This window comes from Prunus persica, chromosome G2 (assembly GCF_000346465.2).
Source record: "Prunus persica cultivar Lovell chromosome G2, Prunus_persica_NCBIv2, whole genome shotgun sequence".
In the NCBI taxonomy this organism is placed as follows: Eukaryota; Viridiplantae; Streptophyta; class Magnoliopsida; order Rosales; family Rosaceae; genus Prunus; species Prunus persica.
Window position 1 is genome coordinate 30320775 of NC_034010.1, and position 18555 is coordinate 30339329.

The following is an 18555-nucleotide window of genomic DNA, read 5'->3' on the forward strand; positions in this document are numbered from 1 at the left end:
ACCACCACAAAAGAATAGAAGGTGAAACAGTCTATATAATTACCATATATATGGATAAAGTAAAAACAATTATTTGTGGGTTCATATCAACACCACAATCAAATAATATAATATTATTATATTAATATATGTAATTAGAAAAGTAGAGACAAACCATAGGGCTAGTCTTCCTATAATTTTGTAAATAAAGTGGATGAACGTGAATCTGCACAAGTTCCTCCTATACACCTTTAATTAATATAATTATATAATATTAAAATAATAGAGAAGATAAAGGAGCAGAGATCTTATCGCTTATTCTTTCGGTGGGTTTTGCTGTTCTCATCAAAAGATGCTTTAGCACTTTTCCTCCTGTACACTCAAGTGCTAAAGAAAAGTCAAAGAATTGCTACAGACAAAGTAAGTGGTGATGTCGACAACAATGGATAAGCAAGTAGAAGCAAACCCATCATCATCATCATCACCATCACCATCACCATCATCATCTCCAGGAAGAGGAAGAGAAGAAGGACTAAAGAGAGAAGAAGAAGATCATGAAGGTGAAGGAGGAGGAGGAGCGTCTCTTTATTTTGAGGATAGAGCAAGAGCAGCCCAATATCCCACTTTCATAGGGAAGCATAAACTGGCAGCTTCTATATCCCATCTCCATAACCAAATCGACATCATCCAGAAAGAGCTGACCCAACTAGAGACAGCAGGTGAATCCTCCATTGTCTGCAAAGAGCTTATTGCCAGCGTTGAATCCATTTCTGATCCCCTGCTTCCATCGACTAAAGGTCCAGCTGATGTACAGTGGGATAGGTGGTTCAGAGGAGCCCACAACTCAAGAAGTCACAATCGCTGGATCTAAAAACTTGTTCACTTTCTTCAAAATCAGTGTTTTCTTTCTTTTATGCATTATCTTCAGGCAGGGGAAAATAGGAGGTTCTGTGAAACCAGCCTTACGCAGTGCCCACCACTCTAAGAACCATGAAGCCCAGAGCCTTCGCCCAAGCCACATGGCTCAACGCTTTGCTTGGAATGGGCAGGCCAGTAAATAGCCAACCCGAACCCGACCAGCTAATACTGAGCCAATGTTCCAGCACCTCAAAGCCCCCACTCGGGTTACAAGCTTGCGTTACAAAGCTCGGCAACAGAAGTGGCTGCTTCTTATCCTCCATAGATGAGGAAAACTCGGAAGAGAGAGAGAGAGAGCGTTGAGGCTCTGAATTTAGAGATAGAGAAATCGTGCTGATAACGTGTTGTGAACTAAAGAGAAATTGGAGAGGAAATTGAGATAGAGAAAGTAGAGAAACTGATTTTCTTCATTCCAATGTTTCTGTGTTTCTTTCTAACAATTAGTAGGCAAAGCCTTCCAACATGTGGGCCCCTTTCCAACATGTGGGCTCCACACCTAATTATTTACAACAAAAAAGTATTTTTCCATTATAATAATTGATAAACAGTAAAAGAAGAAGAATCGTATTATAGTTTTTACCGCAAGTTGTTCGTTAAAATCGAATTATTTTAGTTAAAAATTAATTATAATTAATTTGCTGTGTAAGTGAAAAGATGAAAATTTTGAAGATACAAGGGTTAAGGTCCTTGGGACACCTCAGCGGTGAGTGCAGGTGTCACGGACTCACGGTATCAGTTGTAAGGAGTTGCTTCATCATCAGTCATATGATCATTGACATGATCGGATCGGACACACTCCAACCAACGAGCTGAATACCCAAGAATTTTCTCATAACAAGACAACATAGTTGAGGTGAAGATAGAATTTGACAGTGTGGAAAATGGTAGTGTCATCGGAGGAGGGTACGGACAAGATCCGGAAGGTGGTGGGATTTGGGTACTGGGTGCAGGGCTTCAGGTGCTTCCCATGGATGGCCGTCAACTTCTTCCTCAAAGACGGCCTCCGCGTCGATTCCTCCACTCTCCAGCTCCTCCAGAATTCCGCCAACCTCCCCATGGTCGCCAAGCCCCTTTACGGTGTTGTTTCCGACGCCGTCTACATTCGTGGCCAGCACCGCATACCTTATATCGCCTTCGGAGGTACCTACTTATTACTTCCTACACCACACCACACCACACCACACCACACCAATTTCTTTTTTCTTTCTTTCCTGAATGGATGGTGGCTTCATCTTCGTCACCTTTTGGAAAACCTAATTTTGAACTTCGTTATGAATTATCATTGATTAATTATTCCTTTTGTAAAACCTAATTTTGAACTTCGTTATTAATTATTGTAAAGAAAAATAATTTTTGTTTACAGGATTGGCCTTTTTTGTCTTAAGCTTCTTTTTTATTTACTTTGTCGGTGTCGATGTAGTTTTGAATTAATAATTTGATCTAAGGAATCAGCGCAGTGCAGAATACAACAGGGAGTGCACACAGACAGGGCCCGGCTCCCTTTTTCTTTTTACATGGAATTTGGATTAGAATTTGAATCATTCAAACTCCTCATATCATAAGCCTCAATGCTTTCGTTTGCTCAAAGATTCTGGAGCAGCAAAATAGCCAAATAAAAACTGCAGTAACAGATGTGCTAATACTTATCCACAGCTCTTTAAACCCAGCTTGTATTTCCTCCTCCCCATTTAATTAGGATAAAGATGCAACTTCTTTGTGATGAGTCAACTATTACTCTTTTGATTATGTCTCCCAATATACAACGATGTGCCATCACACAATAGAATTTTCTGCATGTCTAAATATCGGTTCAAACATTGAAATTTAGTACTTTGCCATAAAAAAATCATTAGTTAGTTTAAGTAAATGTAACATTCATATAATGCACCCCGTTTTTGTTCACATGATAAAAATAATAATATTTCCTCCTTAAAAAAAATGAGAATGTGAAGTTTCTATTATCCTAGGCTTAAATTTGGTTCATAGATCCACCAATTTAATCATAGTTCTAGTTCATTCCTGACTCTCTCTCTCTTTTTTTTTTGGGTCTGAAGTTCATTTCTAACACAACTCATCTGTTGTTGCAGCTTTCTTACAAGCAGTGTCATGGCTAGCCATAGCAATCCTCTCTGAATCAGGCATTTCAATTGGCACCATGACACTATATCTTCTCCTTAGTAATCTCGGTGCTTCAATTGCTGAGGTAGCCAATGATGCCATTGTTGCAGAGGCGGGAAAGCAGTCTAAGTCCTCCAAAAATTCTCAACCATCATCCTCAGGCGAGCTCCAATCATTTTTCTGGATGGCTTCAGCTATGGGTGGAGTCCTTGGATTTCTCCTAGCTGGTCTTTCCATTGACAGATTCTCTCCCCAGAAGATGTTCCTGTTCTATGGCCTTCTCCTTACTGTCCAGTTTTTTCTAAGCATTTTTGTCCAGGAGAGTTCTTTGGACCTTCCCAAGAGGACAGCCAACGTTGGGATTCAAGAGAAGTTTACAGAGCTCTTGGTTGCACTAAGGGAACCTGAGATTGCTTACTCAATTACATGGTTTGCGGCTTCTTATGCCATTATTCCTGCATTGACAGGCACCATGTTCTTTTACCAGACGCAGTATCTGAATATTGACTCATCAGTGTTGGGAATCTCAAAGGTGTTTGGCCAAGTGGCAATGCTTCTATGGAGTGTCATCTATAATCGTCACTTGAAGTCAGTCACACCAAGAAAACTGATTTCTGCCATTCAGGTTACAATGGCTGTATTTATGGTTTCTGATGTGTTGTTTGTGAATAGGATTTATCGAAATTACATGGGGGTGCCAGACAATTTCTACGTTGTGATGTTTTCTGGCCTTTCGGAGGTTCTCTTCTTTATTAAGATTCTGCCCTTCAGCATTCTTATAGCCAAGCTCTGCCCACGGGGATGCGAGGGATCTCTAATGGCATTTGTAATGTCTGCAATAGCGGTTGCATTCATAGTCAGTGGATATCTTGGCGTTGTGCTTGCGTCGTATGTTGGGGTCACAGGAAATGATTTTTCAGGGTTTCCACTTGCCCTACTAATACAGGCACTTCTCACACTGTTGCCTCTATATTGGTCATCTTGTATCCCCGATGATGTAAAATCAAAAACCAGTCGGAAAAAGAAATAGCCGAATATAGTACTGTACTACTGGTCCATGTTTGATCAAATCTGAGGATATTTTGATTTTTTAACTCAACCGTCCCTATACTCATCATGTACAAGTGGAAGTTTGGTGTGCAGAAAACTAGTGGAGTTATAATTATCTTTCACTTTGCAAATAAAATTTTTAACTAGTGGAGTTATAATATATATAAGATTGTCAAAGAAAAACATGTACACTTGCCTGCTTTATATTTTTGCAGTCTCCCAAGCATCCTAGCTCTGTCCTTCATTCTGATTATAAGCGTTTGCTTTTTTATTAAAAACATGTACTATCCAACTATCTCACATGAGTTGATCCCATGAAATTATAACATCATGTAACCCCTCATAACATAAAACACACTCTCTATGTGAAAGAGTTTGAGAAACTCTTGGGCGATATCCTTGTGAGTATAAGCCTTGTCCAATTTTGTGAAATTTTGATAGTTCGAATGTAGAACCTAATTGACCAAAAGAAAAGTAAAAAAATGTAAAGCTTAATTTGAGCGCCGCCACCCAATTTTGCAACAGAAAGTAATATTACATTACTTGAGAGATGAAGTAGAAATTTGTAAAGATAACGGGTCCTGGAAGTAAATATGTAGTAAGACAAGGACCTATAAGGAAAGGAAAATGCCAATAGATAAACGTAGCGGGCATGTAGGCCTTTATTTTCTGTTGAAGAAGAAAGGAATTCAAAATTTGAAAGAGAGAGAGAGAGAGACAGAGAGAGAGAGAGAGGTGTTAAGGGATGGCAACAAGATCAAAACCAGGGAATATGAATATGAAAGGTTTCTACAGGCAAAGGAAAAGCAGTAGCATCGGCGGTGGTATCTCCAAGAAGAACAAATCTCAATCGACCACTCACCCAGCTGCTGCCTCTTTCGGCTCGGATGTCACCCAACCCACCGCACTTATGTCACACGCTTCTCTAGACCTCAAAGGTCCATCTCTCTTCTTGGTTTGTATTTTTTAGGGTTTCTTTTCTTTTGTCTGAATATTCGTTAGGGTTTTCAGTACAGCATTTTCTTGCGATGTATTGTACCCATTCCGTTGCCAAATTCCTTCTTATTCTCCGTTTAATTGGGCGTCTCAACATTTAGGCGAGTTTTCATCTGAGGACTAAAACAATAGAATTTGGGGGATGATTCATTAGTTTTATATAATTTGATACAGATCCACAAATTACACCTATTGTTGGTTTTACTCCGCATATTATTGTTTGTCTTTATTTGAATTGAAGGTTTGAAACCCCAATAGTTCAGAGTTATCGGCTATATCAATTTACCTAACGAAAAGAGTTGATTGGTTGCATTTTCTTACTGGGGTTAACGGGATCTGTCCTACCAACCCAATAGGTATGCTGTTAAATTTGTTGTATACCTAGTCCATGCTTCCGGTTGAGATTTGGTATGTGTTAGATTTGATTTTTGTTTTTGTTTTTGTTGTATTAGTACATTGTTATTATATACATAACGGAACGGTACAATTTATATGTATCAATTAAAGAGGGTTCATATTTATATACTTTCTACAGAAGTGGAATTTCCAGTGTGAAATATAACACAAGGCGGGATTTGATTTCGGGTGTATTGAATGAAGTCAGTTTACATAAGGGGGAGGTGTGAATTCTTGTTTCGAATTCCAAAACGGTTTCTTTTTTAGGCATAGAAAAATTCACTTTTCAATGTTTCTTTTGAACTAATAAATCTTGTTAAGATGTCTTGTATTTGTTAATAAACTGTTTTCTTTTGTTTTGTTTTTGTATATATTCTCAAAGTTTCTCCACTGTTGAATCAAGGGTTAAGGAAACCACATCTAATTGCATCACTAAACTGGATACGGTTCGAGTAGTGACAGATTTTTCTATGCAGTTTTATTTTTGGGTTTGACGCTTTTTCTTTTTTGGTTGATAGATGATTATGATGAGCAAGAAGCGCTGTTGAGGCAATTTGATATGAACATGGCATACGGACCATGCGTTGGGATGACCAGACTTGAAAGGTGGGAGCGTGCTTGCATTCTGGGTTTGAACCCTCCTAAGGAAGTCGAGAGTCTTTTGACGGGTGGCAAAGTTTGCTGTGAGTGCTTGTGGGATGGTCGCATTTAGAAATTACCCTGATTTGTGTATTGCCCTTGTCTAATGTATAAGGTTAAAGGAAACGTTCAGCATCTGCCCAAAACAAGTTTTTATAATGGACTGAATCTCTTAAATCTATTTTGTGCACAAGTTTTAATTTATAGTGCTATTGATGCCTAACCTTATATATTTGAGATATTTAGTCATATAGAAAAACTCTACATCATTTAATTTTTATAAACAAATTTTAAAAAAACTCAAAAAATGACAGTGGGCCTTATTATTGAATTTAATTTTGATTATTAAATTACTTTGATGCTTTATTGAGTGTTGTGAGTTTTTATTTATGAGGTTTTGGGATTTGATTTGTTTTAAAAAATTGATGGCAGTTTTGTAATTTCTAAGAAGTTAAAAGTCTTTTTGTTATGTTGTAAATGAGTTTTTTTTAGGGGTTAATACCACAAGATATTCCTACACTCGAAGGGTGGGATAAATTCCTGTTCGGAATTCGGCTTGCTCTTGGTCACAAAGTGCTTCCAACTGGTTTCGAATCCTTGCCATTGAGTCATCAGGTTCGCTAGTCGGAGGTGGCAGTTTGTCACACCTTGTGGTTAAAGGACTTTGAATGTGTTTCTAAAGTCTATTTTATATAATATTTTTTTATAATTTGGGTTGGTATAATAGTGAATCTTGCTGTAAAAAAAGGAAAAAAGGGGTAAGCTTCTCAACGTGCGTTCCAACTTAAATGGAATAGAAAGCCCAGCTGATACGACGTCGTTCATAGAGAACTAGAGAAAAAAAAAATACGCGTGATCTCTATCCTTCTTCCTCACAGCGCCGTTCCCTTCTTCCTCGCTCAACACCTCACACAACGAGAACGCGGCGCCTCAAGAGCTTGCTGCAAATACAGGTACGCCATCTTCTTTCCCTCTCTATGGTGAGGCTGCGAGATATGTTCCAAACCAAGCACAAAATTTTCCAGATATGTTTAAAAATAACCCCTGACGTCCATAGCGATGACCGTATCGGGGGAGTATCCGTTGGTCAACACGAATTCAACGATACGCCATACGTAAGTCGCCGTATCGGGCCGGAATCGTATCCGATACTCACATACATACCCCTCTTTGGAGGCGTATCCAGGGTTTAGGGTTTCACCTATACACAATTCAGAGTCTTTCCCCTCTCCGTCACTTCAGTCCCACTTGCCCCAGCACCCGATATTTCTTTAACCTTTTTAATTCTACAGTCCTTTCATCTGCTCTACCCAAAATCTCCCATTTTTGTGAATTAGGGTTCAATTGGCATCTCTGTATAATCAACAGATCAGAGTACAATCCTTTTGCTGTAGGTTTGTCTCTACACGGTTTACCAGGCAAGTCTGCGCCCAAATTGCTCGACTCCCCCGGTAATCTCCCCGTCCCATTTCCTTCATATTCACCTTGCAATTTGATGTACATGTGTTGGTCCTACCTCTAACGCCAAGCCCATCAACTGAGCTTACTACCCTTACTGTGGTCCTTTATTTCTCTGCAGACCCTGGATAACATATCAAGATTGAGAACAAGAACAACTGTATTATCATGTTCTAAATTGATGTTATTAGTTTTTTCCCTTTTCACTATGTTCGGTTGACAAGTGCTGTGCATTCTGTTAACAGGTGATTGCGGATGGCGGAGGTAAATTTGAATAAAAACGTCCCTTTCGAAGAAAATGAGACTTTAGAGCCCATAAATGGCAATGGCAATAGGGAGGCCGCCGAACAATCTAAAATTTTGCAAAACGATGAAGATGACGACAAAGGTGATTTTTTGATATCAAAATAACTGCCATGTTACTCTTAGAGCATCTCCAATAGTAAACTAAACTCTTCAAATAAAAGTTTGTTGACCTATGTGGCAATTTGAAAATGTTTATTTGCTACTTTAATAATTTATGCTCTACAGACTCTTCAATTCAATTAATGTAATGTTATTGAAAAGAATGAAAAATATGAAAACATATGAAGCTTTCAAAAGAGACGTTGTTAAATTACCTAGTCACATTTATATTTGGAATTTACCATATAAACAGGAAACCCCTTTGCATTTGTACTCTGATGTATTCAAGTTATAATTGTACTAAATCATCGGTTCCTCCATTCCTTAAGTAGTTCTGTATCAAAGAATCTAAGTGGTGATAAAATCCGCTTCCCAGGTTATGAATTCGATTATGGTGTGCCTACCTAATTAGAAATGAAAACTTTTGGCAAATGAAATAATGTGAAATTTAATTAAATTATAATTAATAATTTACTAGGGCATTTTAATGTGTTTGTAATGTATGAAGTTCTGCATCTCACACCCTTCTATCTCTCTATCTCTCTCTTGGTTTTTCTTTTGGCAGACATTGCAAAGAAAAAAAAGAAGAAAAGTAAAAGCAAGTAAGGAAAATTTTGTGGTATTACTATATATATTTGTTTTGTTTTGAACGATTTCACTATAAATTTTGTTACTTTCTTTCCTTATCTGCAGGAAAAAGAAAGCACCGCAGGAGCAGACTAATCCACAATCTATGCAAGCGCAGACTGATCCACCATCTATTCCTGTTGTTGACCTGTTCCCATCTGGGGAGTTTCTTGAGGGTGAAATTCAACAGTACAAAGACGAGTGAGTATATTGTATTGCTCATGCAATTTACGGCACTTATTTTAAGGTTTTTAGTAACTTTGGTTGGGGTATGTGGTTCAACATTAGTTCAATAGGCAATCCTGCTCTGGGGCAATAATTAACCCAAATGTCTCTAGTACCATAATTAAGAAGGTACCTGTTTTTTGACATGGAATTGTGGGGAAAACTGGGATTATTTATGGCAACGTTTGATCTGTTTCTAGTACCAGCTGAAGGTAATGAGAGAAAAGCGAGGAAAGGGAAAAGTTGTAAAGGAAATAAAGCGAAGATGGAAGAGGGAATTGAATAATTTAATTGAAGTCTGATGTTATTTATGAGGGGAAGGATGTTGGCAGAGCAGGGTAGAAGCAGTTAATAATGAGGTGAATCAGTTGGAATCTCCTTGGGAAGTCAAAGGAAAAGAAGTCTTACTAATGAGGCTTTAGTGAGGCTTCAGTGAATCCAGTCCTTGGAGATTTATCCTCTTCTAGTTTGGTAGGATAATGATGATATGTGAGCTTCTAGAAATGTAGCCAATGTTTTTTTTTGGATTGCGGGATAGTCTGAGATTTATTTATTGGTATCAAGGGGAAGTTGGACCTCTTGTGTTGGTTTTAAAGTAAATTTGTTTTTCATAAAAAACATTTGAAGGCTAAAGCACCCTCGTGAGGTGCACATTTTTTGCTTGGATAATTGCTCATGCTAGAGTTAAAACCTATTATTTGATTCGAAGGAGCAGACTAAATGTCTTTCTCTTCAATAGTGCATAACGCTTAAAGTGTGGATCATCTGTTTTGTCACTCCTGTATAGCTTTAAGATTGTTTCTAGAGAAGTTAATTTGAGTTGGGTGATTCCAGCTGTATATTGCCCTCCTTTCGGTGAGACGCATAAGGCATTTGGCGGCTCTTAGAATGAAATTGTAGTGTGCTGGCTGTGTTTTGGTTAATTTGGATTGAGTGGAATAAGCAATGTTCGTAAAATCGCTAGGCGGTAGGCGGGCAGCAGGCAGGGGCCTAGCGCCTAGAGGAGTAATTGGGGCCTAGGCCTTTTTTTTGTTTTATAAATTATAAATTAATACCAAAATCATGCAAAATAAAGGGATATATAAATTAAGATAGTGAGGAAAAATAAATTTATAATAGTATTACAAAGAAAAATACTTGAAATAAAAGGCTAGGCCTCTAAGTCTAACTCTTCCTCCTCTCCATATCCCTCAAAGACTCTCTCGGTATCAGACTCAAACTCAACATCCTCGTCATCTCCCTTTCCTTCGTGGGTCACGGGTGGGTAAGAGGTCGTAGGACGCGACCTGGTGGTGGTCGTCGCGGGTGGAGGCTTGGTGGTGGTGGTGGTCTGTCGTAAGAGAGAGAGAGAGAGAGAGGAGGGGACGGCTTAAGAGGAGAGAGAGGCAGCGTGAGGTAGGTTTTCTTTAAAGTCAGGAAAATTATTTTTTATTATTTTTTTAAAAAAAGGACCCGACTCGCCCTGGTGCCCAGACACACCCATGTGCCGTCTAACTCCGTGGCGCTGCCTAACTCCGTGGCGCCTACCCCTAACAATTAGGGTGAAATCGCTGCGGTGTCCTCCCGCCTAGGCCAATTTTTTGAACACTGGGAATGAGAGGAATTTTGAGAATCATAGTTGGCATGGAGGAGGTGTTATGGGATAAAGTCAATTGGGTTTTCTCTGTCCTTCAATGTCTCCAGGATATTTCATTCTTCTATTTTGGCAAGTTGGACTGCAGCTTTCCTGTAAGAGATTTCGTTTTTTGGTGTTTTTGTTTCTGTTGGACTGCAGAAAATGTCTCAGTTTCACTTTTACTTATTCTTGTTTATTCCTGTGGTAGTCTAGTGTGCAAGTTGCTGTACTTTAGTTTTCATCAGGCATTTTGGGTTAATTTAAGTGCAGTGAAACTGAAAGCCAGTTTCTGGTCGAATTCCTTTGGAATGCATGAACAGGAGCATTTTGCCCTTGGTAATGGAAAATAACCATCAATGGAATATGCTCTTAGTGTAATCATTTTATTATTTATATTAGGCCCAAGTTTCATTTGCATGATACTGGATCTGTGCTACTTATTGTATTTCTTTTGTTTGTATATTTCTTCAATATAGTCAAATTTGGTATTGTGTTTCAGTAACCTGTGGAGGTCTACCTCTGAAGAGAAGAGGGAGTTGGAACGTGTTGAAAAACCAATGTATAATTCGGTTCGTCGAGCAGCTGAAGTTCATCGCCAGGTGCAGTTTTACTATGTGAATGTACTACTGCTTAAATTAACATAACTTGACCTGGGAAAGTAAATCAGCTGGAGGCGTTGTTTACTTTTAATTAGGTTCGGAAATACATCAAGGGAATTTTAAGGCCTGGAATGTTGATGACTGATTTGTGTGAGACTTTGGAAAACACAGTACGGAAGTTAATATCCGAGAATGGTCTGGAAGCAGGCATTGCTTTCCCCACGGGATGCTCTTTGAATTGGTAGACCTTTTATATCCACCTGTGAATTTAATTTCTTCTATTGTTCGCCACATAATTCTATTTGTGTTCATTCCGCTTCTTATTGTCAGGGTTGCTGCTCATTGGACCCCAAATACAGGCGACAAGACGGTGCTTCAGTATGATGATGTAATGAAATTGGATTTTGGAACTCATGTTGACGGTAATTCAATCTCTACTTCTGTGTTTTAAATCCTGTGGAGAAGTCAACTCTTGGTGAACTCTAGTAAGCATGGGCAAGTTGTCAAGCATGAGTTGTTGTTGACTTTACAGGATGTATAGTTGACTGTGCATTTACAGTAGCGTTCAATCCTATGTTTGATCCACTGCTTGAAGCCTCACGTGAAGCAACAAATATGGGTATCAAGGTACTATACCGCCCCTGTTAAAGGTTAATTGCTTAAATACACTTTTTTATCCTATAGTTTAGATAAGTATCAATCGAGCAAATCTACTTATAATTTCCATGTGACCCTAATTCTTTACAATTGTATGGTTCGAGTCCAAAAGTATTGCTAGTAAGTTTGAAGATTGTTGTTGTGACTTTGAGGATAGGATCTTTGAGCTGATAATAGAGTCTGACTTCAAATTTTATGCAAATGATCATAATGTGAGACGGATAAGTATCTATTACACTATGCAACACAATTAAGTATCATTCCTCAGGGTTACATTAATACTTTATACTAATTGAGGTGAAATATGAGCAATTGCGTCCTTAGTTTTAGAGGCTCTTTGTTATTATTGTTAATTGTAGTCCGTAAATTTTTATAATTGTAGCAAAGCAAGTCCGTTTAATGCTATCACTAGTTGTAAGACAATTGATATATATTTCCTTGAGGTTAAATCATTATTGATAATTTCATAATATCTATGAGCACATTACCTCTTACGAAACCCTTATGCAGAAGTGACAAAGAAAGAAGAAAAGAGAAAGAAGAAGCCAATTTTTTAGTTATTTCAATTCACTAATAGTAGTTCTTTGTTGAGCTAATTACAAATTACTACCTGAGGTTTGGGGTGTTCTTCAAAGTGGGGGATACAATTTCAATTTTTTCACATTGCAATCTATTTTATCAAAATTTTAGACCTTCGGGTGGTTATTAGTTACATTGCTGACATAGCAGATGAGAGACCTATTTATGGACTGACGTTCGAAGCCAAACTTGTGATACATAGCACTTGCTTGCTTCAAGTTGCCAAACCTTCCTCTTTGTCATGAGTGTATGCTGCTAATCATCCAATCTCCTATATTAAGAGTTCTAATGGTTTTTAATTACCAATTAGCTGCTCTTCATTTTCTAGAGTTCACCATCAAAGACTTTTCATATTTTTTGGAGTTCTCCATCAAAGACTTTTGGTTTTTCTCTTGCTGGAGTTTTCTAGAAGGCTCTTGAATTTTCTCTATTAATCTACTTAGTGTCTTTTTAGATCCTCTAATAAAGTCCTAGCGCATGCACTCAGAATGATTGGAGTTACCCAACTTAGGTTTTTATTAGGAAAATTGGAAAAGGCTTTGTAGTTGAGTCTTAAATGCTAGTCTTGGCTATAAATATATGTAAGTGCTTAGGCAAAGGCATGAACTAAAAGAATAAATTAGTTATCAGAAATTTTCTGGTCTACTTTCCTGTGATGGGAATTTTGGTGTGAAGCCTGTCTCTATCTTTATTATTAATAGGTTTTCTGTCTTAATTTCCATTCATATGTAGAGCAAGTGTTTCATTTGTTTATGTACCAACTTCCAATAAATTCTTCTTTCATTGCTTTGTCTCTAAACCTGTTCTTTTTTGAATCCTATAGATAATTAATCATAAGCCTACAACCTTCCAGAATTAGTACTCTATATGGGAATTCAGACTCACATTGGATTTTGAACAGACCCTAAACTAGAGGAATTTACACAATAATTGGAACTAATTAACTTCTTTATTTTGAGGAACATATTGTGGGAAGTGATGTTAACTAGTTTCGTGCTTATTCTTACTGTGAATTTATTGTTATGTAGATGGGTGTTTATGCCTAGTGAGTTTCAAAGCTTGAATTATTCTAACGTTGATCTTGGTTTCTCTTGCTGGGCTTTGTGAAAACACGTTAAACCTCAAGGGTGTTTGCGTATTTAGCCCTTGTTTTAAATTACATATTAGCTTAAATCAATGGCTACATATTTGGGAAAATTTATATAATGGTGCTTATGGATTGTGTGCCTGAGTAATGTTATGGCACCAAATTTGAGTCCCAAGTGGTGTGGCATGTGGGACATGCCACCTGATTAGTTTTATTTTAAAAATTAAGTGTCATGTCTTAATTAATTCAAAACTCAAATTCAACAAAAAAAGATGACATTTTGTGAAAAGAAAACAAGGAACCCGACAGTCCCAACCACAGTACCACCACCAAGCTGGATCGTGTACCGTGCCACATTGCTTTGTCTTCATGCTCCCCTCTCGTAGCAGTGTCTTTACTAGACACCCAAAACCAAATAACTCAAATTCAAAGTAAAAGATGACATGTCAAAGAAACTAACCTGGAAAACTACTACTGCAAAACTAAGCTCTCAACTTTGGTTTTCAATCTATAGTTTTGATGGAAAACAGGGCAGTTGAACAAGTTCTTTGTTCATGATTTCAATCCCAGCCCAACCTTCCTATTTATAGGTAGAAAACCCGAGCTTATTAGGTTTGACTAGTCATCGTAGTAGACTCCTCATAGAGCAACCTGAAATCACCACGAACTATCACCTCATTCATAGGTTTGACACCACACCATCTAGCTATTCCACCTCTAGATATTTTGAAGAGATATGAATAGAGGAAGAAGACAAGAGAAAGAAAAGGACGAAAATTCGTAAATACTTTTATGCCTATATGACTAGTTGATCACTCCTAGTCATCTGCACTTGTTTTCTTTTGGGAAAAATAAGTCTTTACATATACCGGCCTAAAATTTAGCTCCTAATTGTTCACCTTACAGGTTAGCTAATTATACAATTTAACAAATGCCGCCTTATATTAGGACGGTGAGAAAGTAAGACCATAACTCATAGTATTTGATACCTTTATCTCCTTCGTTGCTTCCAATTTAAGAAGTAGAGAGTTTCTGTGTATTTGATTTTCTTTTCCCTCTAGTTTAATGCTGCTTTTGCAATCATTCTGGTGCGCTTTTGCATTGTTTTAACTTATAACGTGCTTATGAATGAATTATTTTCGTAACTAGCTTATGGTTGTTTATCATTACATGTTAATTGGATATAATTTTTCACTGAATTTGTATTTAGTGCTTTAATTGAAAGGTTAGTTACTCAGAAATATGTTGACTCTGTATTTTTCTAGGAGTCTGGAATTGATGTGCGTCTTTGTGATGTTGGTGCTGCAATCCAAGAAGTCATGGAATCGTATGAGGTTGAAATCAATGGAAAGGTGTATCAAGGTATTTTTCCATGTGATGTGACTATCTTTTACACTCATCACAGAGTACATGTTATGCAGTTTACTTGTTAAAAAAGAGTGGAGCCTTCACCTCACAAATATTTTGAGAATGATATTTGTTCTTCATTATGAGAGTGTAAATGGTACAAGACACATTCTAGCTAAATCAGATAACCAAGCCCAAAACTCTTGTGCAGTTACACACATAATATCCATGACAACTTGCTTTCCATTAGAATTTTGGGTATTAGATAGAGCAGAGCATGCTTTTATTTGTCGCAACCTTACAAGAAAACTTGCTTATCACTGTCTTGAACAAAATAGTTATATTCTGTCATTAAGAAGGCTTAAAATTGCCTCAACTAACCAAAACCAAATTGGTTTTCGTGATTGCTTTAAAATATCAATGCATAACGCATAGTTGGGTGTAAACTACATGCAGCTTATACTGAATGCATCGAAACCAGCCAAGTCAAATATAGCTGCTAACTTGTCACTTTGTCGATCCTTGCACGGGTTTCTCATCAATCGTCTCACTGAGCTATCAATATTTTTTCAGAACTAAATTGATTGATGAATTTTGGTGGTGAAATAATGAATCTGTATGTGGTCAAATTGGTGGCTTGTGTTTCCTAGTAACTTCTTCCTCTTAACTGATTATGTCAACCAGACTAAGTGTTTAAAATTATTTGTTGAATTAAATTTGTAGAAGAAATTATGGCTCCAATAACCGACCCTGTGTCGTTCCCATTGACTTGCAATATTCTCACTTTTTCACTAGCTGGCCGAGTCAACATAAGTTTGGCTCATACTTGGAGAAGGAAAAGGGTTAAGCGTTATAACTGGCATTATTACAATATTCTCACTCTTTCACCATACCTTGTGTATTCTGCAACCGACTCTGAAAACAGTTCGTTTTGTTTTTCTTGTTGATTTTTGTTTTTGCTCATCAAGTAATGAGTTTGCCACTTTTACTCATTTATCAACAGCCTTTTTATGAGATGTCCTGTTGATAATTCTGTACATGTGACGTAGACTTTGTCTAATGTTGGCAGTTAAAAGTATCCGAAACTTGAATGGACATAGCATTGGACGTTATCAAATTCATGCTGGAAAATCTGTTCCTATTGTGAAAGGAGGGGAGCAGACGAAAATGGAAGAGGGTGAATTTTTTGCAATTGAAACTTTTGCATCAACTGGTAAAAGAAAGTTTTTGTATTTGGCAGGAATCTGATGTGAAATAGGTAGTAGTTCACTGTGACTGCTGTGCTAACTATCCCATGTTATGTAACTTATATTCAGGGAAAGGTTATGTCAGAGAAGATCTAGAGTGCAGCCATTACATGAAAAATTTTGAAGTTGGCCACATCCCATTGAGGATGCCCAGGGCAAAGCAATTGCTAGCAACAATTAACAAGAACTTCTCCACTTTGGCCTTTTGCAGGCGGTATTTAGACCGCCTGGGAGAGACGAAATATCTTATGGCGCTAAAGAATTTGTGTGATGCTGGCATTGTCCAGGTATTTTTCATCAATCAACTTGTTCATCCTAATACAACTGTGCTTCCATACCAATTTTCCATCACTATTTGGTATTATGAAGCGTGGTGTAGTTTGATTTTGTTATGTTGGGAGATAGGAATTCCCCCCTGAATTGCTTTGTGGTCACAGCAAGATGATAGTAATGGTCTTTGCTGCTACATAAATTCATCCACTCAAACGCTAGTTTTAAAGTGTTACATGGTACTTGCATATGTTACGCTTCTGGACTAAAGCTGAAATTGCTGGTAGTCAAGTGAAGGATTTAGATGGTACTTGCATATCTTTCAATTTGGTGTTCTAAACTTCTAACATGTTTAAGGAAAGGATTTATTTGAAAATTTACTAATTGAGATAGGTTGTCTCTGAAAATATTTGTCAAGTAAGTTTAGGTTGGAAATCAAGAATCCAGAAAAAGACACAGATTAATGCAAATAAGAAGCATTAAATGCTTGAATGGCACCATGAAACTATCAAAGAATATTAATGGAAAAAATTCACAGATTAATCTTATAGATGATGGAAGTTGCTATGCTGGTTTGTTTTCTGGAGTAGACTAGTACTAGTGTAGTCAAGTGGTGCTGTCGTGTGGAGGTCAAATCCTATTTTTGGTAGAAATCTAGGCAAAAGGCACCATCATGAAAAAAAATCTGATTAATTGATGGAGAAGATGATTTCTTGAAGGAGACAGGAGTCTGGCCTACCGAATTATTTAATCGGTAGAGGCCTACATGAAACTTTTCCTTTTGAAGTTCCTCTGATGCAAGTAACACCTGCTTATCTATAACAAGTCATGCTTTCCTTTAGGAAACCTATGGTTAAGAAGACTTTAATGAGCTAATAATAAGTGTGCATGCTAGTTTATTGCAATATTAGTATTTTTGTTTTATTTAGTTGAGTTATGTACTCATGTTGGATTTTCATGTTGGTCTTTATGTCAATTTCTCAGTAAACTGCCCAATGAGGAATTGAAATAAAGACCAACATGAATTTCTGTTTATGCCCCACATATTCAGCAGTCTTAATTGTTGCAAAACCAGCACCATAAACCCTATATAATTTGCTTTTGTCAACCTATTCTTCTTTAGCTGTTTGGTGTCATTCTGAATTTCTGAGACGTAAGCGCGAGTACTATTCAGTCAAGTTTTGTTCAGCCTGTTGTCTTGCAAGTATCCTTGACTTCTACCAGAGATAAAAAGTGAATATTGCTTTGGTGCCAATCTGCATTCCTAAAACCGTAGTTTGCTAAAGTGGCTCCAGCAGAGTTATTTATGTAGATGTGTCAGATTGTAATGCTCATCTGAACTCAATATATTACAACATAGCTTTTGTTAATATGCTGCCTTTTTCACTATATCGCTTCCTGCAATTGGTGCTGTTGAAGAACCTCGTTCATTTTTCTTATGGCAGCCCTATCCTCCTCTCTGTGATGTTAAAGGCAGTTATGTATCTCAGTTTGAGCATACCATTTTGCTTCGGCCAACCTGCAAAGAGGTCATATCCAGAGGTGATGACTACTGATATGGGCGACGATAACTTTGCCATGAAAACCTGCATGGTGGTTTTACCATGTTTTTTGAGTACAAACAGGAATAAGTTTATTTTTGTGTTTTCCGCATTTATCTCTGTTATCTTTAACTGCAATGAAATTTTTTCTCAGTATTTTGCTTGTCGTATGTGACATGTCTATTGAAAAGACACTGGTTCCATAGAAACATTTGAATTTCAAATTGAAAAAAATTCGGTGACCGAAGAAATCTATATATTTCAAATCCATAAATATAAAGCCTCTATCGAACGGAGAAATTGATTTACACCCAAATTACAATGAATTTTATACCCAGTTTCAAAATTATTCGAAATAACGCATTTGCTTGTCTACTCTAAACATGTATAACTGGATAAGCATAATCGTTAAAGAAAGAGCCATGAAGTGCGAAACAGTGAAGGCCCTTGGGAAAGAAAAAGGAAATGAGATTTCGTCTTTCCCTTTGTCCTTTTAATCCCTGCCACTTTCTTTACTTAATCCTTCCTATCTTCTTTTCTCCATTTCCTATTTTTATCCTTCCTCTCTACAGTGAACTTTGGCTGTGCATTGGCATGACCCCCCTGGAGCAGACTGCGCTACACCTCGCATCAAAACCCGGTCAAACTGCCGAAACCAAACCTTTGGGTTGGTTTGGGTATGTTTTGGTCGCCTAAACCAGCGTCTTCTTTTTCTTCTCCCCATATGTCGGACTCGAGATCCCACATTAGAAAAATAGTATATCCTAGAGTGGTTTAAGAGCTCATAAAAACCCTTCCGGTA

At 37.5% G+C, this 18555-nt stretch overlaps 3 protein-coding genes across 6 annotated transcripts; all 3 read left to right on the forward strand.

The window, feature by feature from the left end:
- On the forward strand, positions 1556-4225 carry LOC18786285 (probable folate-biopterin transporter 7). Its single transcript, XM_007217957.2, has 2 exons — positions 1556-2037; positions 2985-4225. The coding sequence occupies exons 1-2, from the start codon at positions 1779-1781 to the stop codon at positions 4043-4045; spliced, it is 1320 nt and encodes a 439-aa protein (XP_007218019.1). The 5' UTR covers positions 1556-1778; the 3' UTR covers positions 4046-4225.
- On the forward strand, positions 4718-6324 carry LOC18784642. Its single transcript, XM_007218536.2, has 2 exons — positions 4718-5003; positions 5976-6324. The coding sequence occupies exons 1-2, from the start codon at positions 4811-4813 to the stop codon at positions 6167-6169; spliced, it is 387 nt and encodes a 128-aa protein (XP_007218598.1). The 5' UTR covers positions 4718-4810; the 3' UTR covers positions 6170-6324.
- LOC18785172 (methionine aminopeptidase 2B) lies at positions 6803-18012 on the forward strand. Of its 4 annotated transcripts, XM_020556957.1 has the most exons (13): positions 6803-7049; positions 7491-7547; positions 7800-7942; positions 8525-8561; positions 8653-8787; positions 10926-11025; positions 11121-11266; positions 11356-11447; positions 11558-11652; positions 14614-14710; positions 15765-15908; positions 16012-16229; positions 17658-17768. In XM_020556957.1, exons 3-13 carry the CDS (start codon positions 7810-7812, stop codon positions 17766-17768), a joined length of 1308 nt encoding a protein of 435 aa, XP_020412546.1. In that variant the 5' UTR covers positions 6803-7049; positions 7491-7547; positions 7800-7809. The 4 variants fall into 4 exon arrangements, with proteins under 4 accessions (XP_020412546.1, XP_007218025.1, XP_020412544.1 ...); XM_007217963.2 differs by lacking the exon at positions 7491-7547 and having other exon boundaries at positions 6807-7049; positions 17658-18012; XM_020556955.1 differs by lacking the exon at positions 6803-7049 and having other exon boundaries at positions 7485-7547.

Bases quoted from the DNA above. Each gene is read 5' to 3' on its own strand.
- LOC18785172 (XM_020556957.1), top strand. From the start codon at position 7,810: ATGGCGGAGGTAAATTTGAATAAAAACGTCCCTTTCGAAGAAAATGAG. The intron at 8,788-10,925 runs GTGAGTATATTG...ATTGTGTTTCAG, and splicing joins ATTCAACAGTACAAAGACGA to TAACCTGTGGAGGTCTACCT. The intron at 11,267-11,355 runs GTAGACCTTTTA...TCTTATTGTCAG, and splicing joins ACGGGATGCTCTTTGAATTG to GGTTGCTGCTCATTGGACCC.
- LOC18784642 (XM_007218536.2), top strand. From the start codon at position 4,811: ATGGCAACAAGATCAAAACCAGGGAATATGAATATGAAAGGTTTCTAC. The intron at 5,004-5,975 runs GTCCATCTCTCT...TTTGGTTGATAG, and splicing joins CGCTTCTCTAGACCTCAAAG to ATGATTATGATGAGCAAGAA.
- LOC18786285 (XM_007217957.2), top strand. From the start codon at position 1,779: ATGGTAGTGTCATCGGAGGAGGGTACGGACAAGATCCGGAAGGTGGTG. The intron at 2,038-2,984 runs GTACCTACTTAT...CTGTTGTTGCAG, and splicing joins ACCTTATATCGCCTTCGGAG to CTTTCTTACAAGCAGTGTCA.